This window comes from Chinchilla lanigera, unplaced genomic scaffold (assembly GCF_000276665.1).
Source record: "Chinchilla lanigera isolate Chin_1 unplaced genomic scaffold, ChiLan1.0 scaffold00162, whole genome shotgun sequence".
NCBI classification, from domain to species: Eukaryota; Metazoa; Chordata; class Mammalia; order Rodentia; family Chinchillidae; genus Chinchilla; species Chinchilla lanigera.
This window is the reverse complement of record NW_004955563.1, coordinates 841,944-844,914: the sequence shown is the minus strand read 5'-3', so window position 1 is coordinate 844,914 and position 2,971 is coordinate 841,944. Positions and strand designations below refer to the sequence as shown.

Genomic DNA, 2,971 nt, shown 5'->3' with positions numbered 1-2,971 from the left:
GAGAGAGAGAGGGATGAAGATGCGGTATGCACAGCACCAGTTCCGCACAGGGAAGGCAAACAGCGTGTGCTGCAGGCGCTCGGGTAAAAAGGTAAAATAGCGTTGCAGTTTACTGCAGTAGTGAGCGTAATTCATTTGCCCCACACTGGAAACGCGATTTTCGCGAGTAAATAGAACCCACGAAGGATGCAGTTCCCGCCCATGACCACGAGGGGCCGCTGTCCTAGCCCCTGGGTGCCGGTGCGGCGGCCTCCAGTCCCTGCCGCTCGGGCTCCTTCCGCGTCCTCACCGCCCCATCTTGCGCCCCCGGTCTGCCCACCGCCGGGCCGCCCGTGGGACCTTTGCTAGAAGCAGCTCTGAGCCCTCCCTCCACCTGCGCCCGGGGTCCCCACGGTCCCTTCCTCCGGATTTTGCGCAGACCCTTCCCTCAGCCCCTGCGTCTAAGTTTACTGCTGCCCACTTGGAAGACTGACACTGCACTCAACCCCCGGGGGTTCCTCTGGGCTGGGTTACTTTCGGGTTCTGTGCCTCAGTTTCGTCCGCTGTGCAGGCTGGGCACAGAGAGGGCAAGGGGTTAAAAACTGTGAAAGGCCATCGGGAGCCATAGAGGTGCTGGAGCGGGGGAGTGTCGTCAGATGCAAGGAGAGAAAGGGCCCCCTGCCTTCTGGCCTTGGGTTTTCTAGAAGCGGCTTAGGTGGTTGGAATGAGGCCTCCTTGGTTAGGCGCCCGTGGCTGCGCCAGCAGCACCCCCTTCCTGTGTGCCCTCCTGGGTGGGGCCGCGGCTCCCTGGGACCTCCCTCAGGCGCCAGGTGGGGACAGCCCTGGCAGGAAAGCCGCGAGCTGCAGCCTGGGGCTCCCGAAGTCGCCGTCTGGAAGGCTCTGGTGCCTCCCCTGCCGAGGAGCCGCGGGACGCAGCAGCGCAGGAGGAGGGGACCCCGCTGCAGGTACGGGCCCCGGCGGGCGCCAGGGGCTGGGGCTGGGGCTGGGGACCTGGCCGGCGCTGCGCCCCGTCCTGCTCACCCCGCGCCCGGTCCCCGTCCCGGGTCCCTGGCTGTCCACCCTCCAGGTCTGTCTGCGTGGCTGTGCTGTCCGCGCCTCCTGCCCCGTCCCCTTTGGAGGCTTTCCCCGTCCCTGCCTCTCCCTGTTCCTCTCCGCAGCTCCTAGGGCCTGGGCTCAGGTCGCCCCAGGGCCCCTCCGGGTCCGTGGGTTCTGCCTTCCCTGAGGGGCCCCCACCTTCTCCCAAATCCCAAGTGCCGCTGTTTGCTACCCTGGGTCTTCTGCTCTCAGCGTGAATTAGTCACACGGACCGACGCGCTCCGCGCCCTCCACCCTGCGCCGTTTTCACCTCCTCAGTCCTCACCCCGCTGTCCAACCCCCCTATTCCTCTTCTCTCTTTTAATCCGATCCCTTCTGCTTGTGCGTCCTCTTTCCCCCTTTTGTCTTATTTTTTTCGATTCCACATATGAGGGAAAATGTGCCACATTTGTCTCTCTGAGCCTGAGGCTGCCTTATTCCACTTCATGCCATCTCCAGTGCCAGCTGTCTTCCTGCAGGTGATGTGATTTGTTCCTTTTTTATGGCTGAGTAGTACTCTGTTGTGTACACAGGCCACTGTCCTTATTCTGTCCCCTGTTGGAGGCGTCTCGGCTGCTCCCAGGCGGAGCTGTTGTGAATAGGGCCTGCAGGCCGCCCTCCGGTGTTTGTCTCCTTGCCTTTTCCCATAGACAGTGTCCTACTTGTGTGTTCTGCCTCCCTCCTCCCTCTCCCTCCCTTCCCTCTTTCCCTCACACCGGGGTGGGATTGAACCCATGGCCTTTGCACTGAGCTACACCCCAGCCCTTTCCTCACTTTTTATTTTGAGACAGAGTTCCACTAAGTTTCCCTGGCTTGGCTTGAACTTGTGATCCTCCTGCATCAGCCTCCCCTAGTGCTGGGATTACAGGCAGGCCCAGGCGTCCTGTCTCCTGACCTCTTCCGTGGGCGTGGCCCTCAATCCTGCCCTGTCCTTGAGCGGCCCAGCTCTGAGTATCCGATGTTCACCAGCCCCTGCCGGGCTAAGTGAACACTCTGATAAGCAGCAGGTGCCCTGGGCCCTCGAGGGCGGTGGCACCCACTCCTGTGCATGGGGGAGGGGGGCCTGAGCGGGAGCCCAGCCTTGTTCTGGGGACCAGCTGCTCCGCCACCCGATGGCATCTGAGCTCAGGGGCTGACTTTGTGGAATCCAGGCATTGCAAAGATTGAAGGCACAGGCCTTCAATCCTTTATGCAGAACCCTTGGGACTAGGGGTGTTTCAGAGTTCGGGTATTTTTCAGAGTTGTGAATATTTGTGTGTGTGTCATGGGCTGTCTTCAGGGGTGGAACTAAAGTGAAACAAGCATGGTGGCACACACCCGTGATCCTAGCACTTGAGAGGCTGAGGCAGGAGGATTGCTGTGAGTGGGGGGCCAGCCTGGGCGACACAGCAAGACCCTGTCTCAAAAAAAAAAGAACAAGAAAAACAAAACAAAACAGAAAATGGATTTGTGTTTCGTGTGCACTTTGTACGTATGGCCTGTAGGTAAATTTGTACATTTTCAATAATTCTGTGCCTAAAACCATGTTGAGTGTATGACACATTCCATTTTTGACCTGCAGTCAGTGCCCAGTGAGTTCCAGGGTGAGGAGCCCTTGGGGCTTGGGGCAGGGTGCCCAGCCCGCGGCTGTGGGGGCTCAGCCGGGGTGACACGCGCTGCGCCTCTTCGGGCGGCTGTGTGACTCTCGCTGTTGGGGACATGGGTGGCTGTGGGGTCCTGGGGCAGGGATCCGGGATCTGGGTGACTACTGGTGACCCGGGGACCGCCAAGGATGGGGGTGTTTGCAGGCCTCGGCCTGTTGCTGGGTGGAGCCTGATCGTTGTGTTTGGAACTGAAGTTAATCACTGCGGTGGCCTCTGTCCCTCTCAGCCCCTCCCCTCCTCCTCCTCTTCCTCCC

General features: G+C 60.5%; 1 protein-coding gene across 1 annotated transcript in view; it reads left to right on the top strand.

Annotated features, from left to right (window-relative positions):
* The first annotated feature begins 703 nt into the window (after positions 1-703).
* Positions 704-2,971, top strand: part of LOC102013019 (nuclear factor interleukin-3-regulated protein) — a 19,187-nt gene continuing 16,919 nt past the window's right edge. The window contains exon 1 of the mRNA XM_005413205.2: positions 704-944. Within this exon, the coding sequence (XP_005413262.2) occupies positions 704-944 (241 nt within the window). The remainder of the gene's footprint in view (positions 945-2,971) is intronic.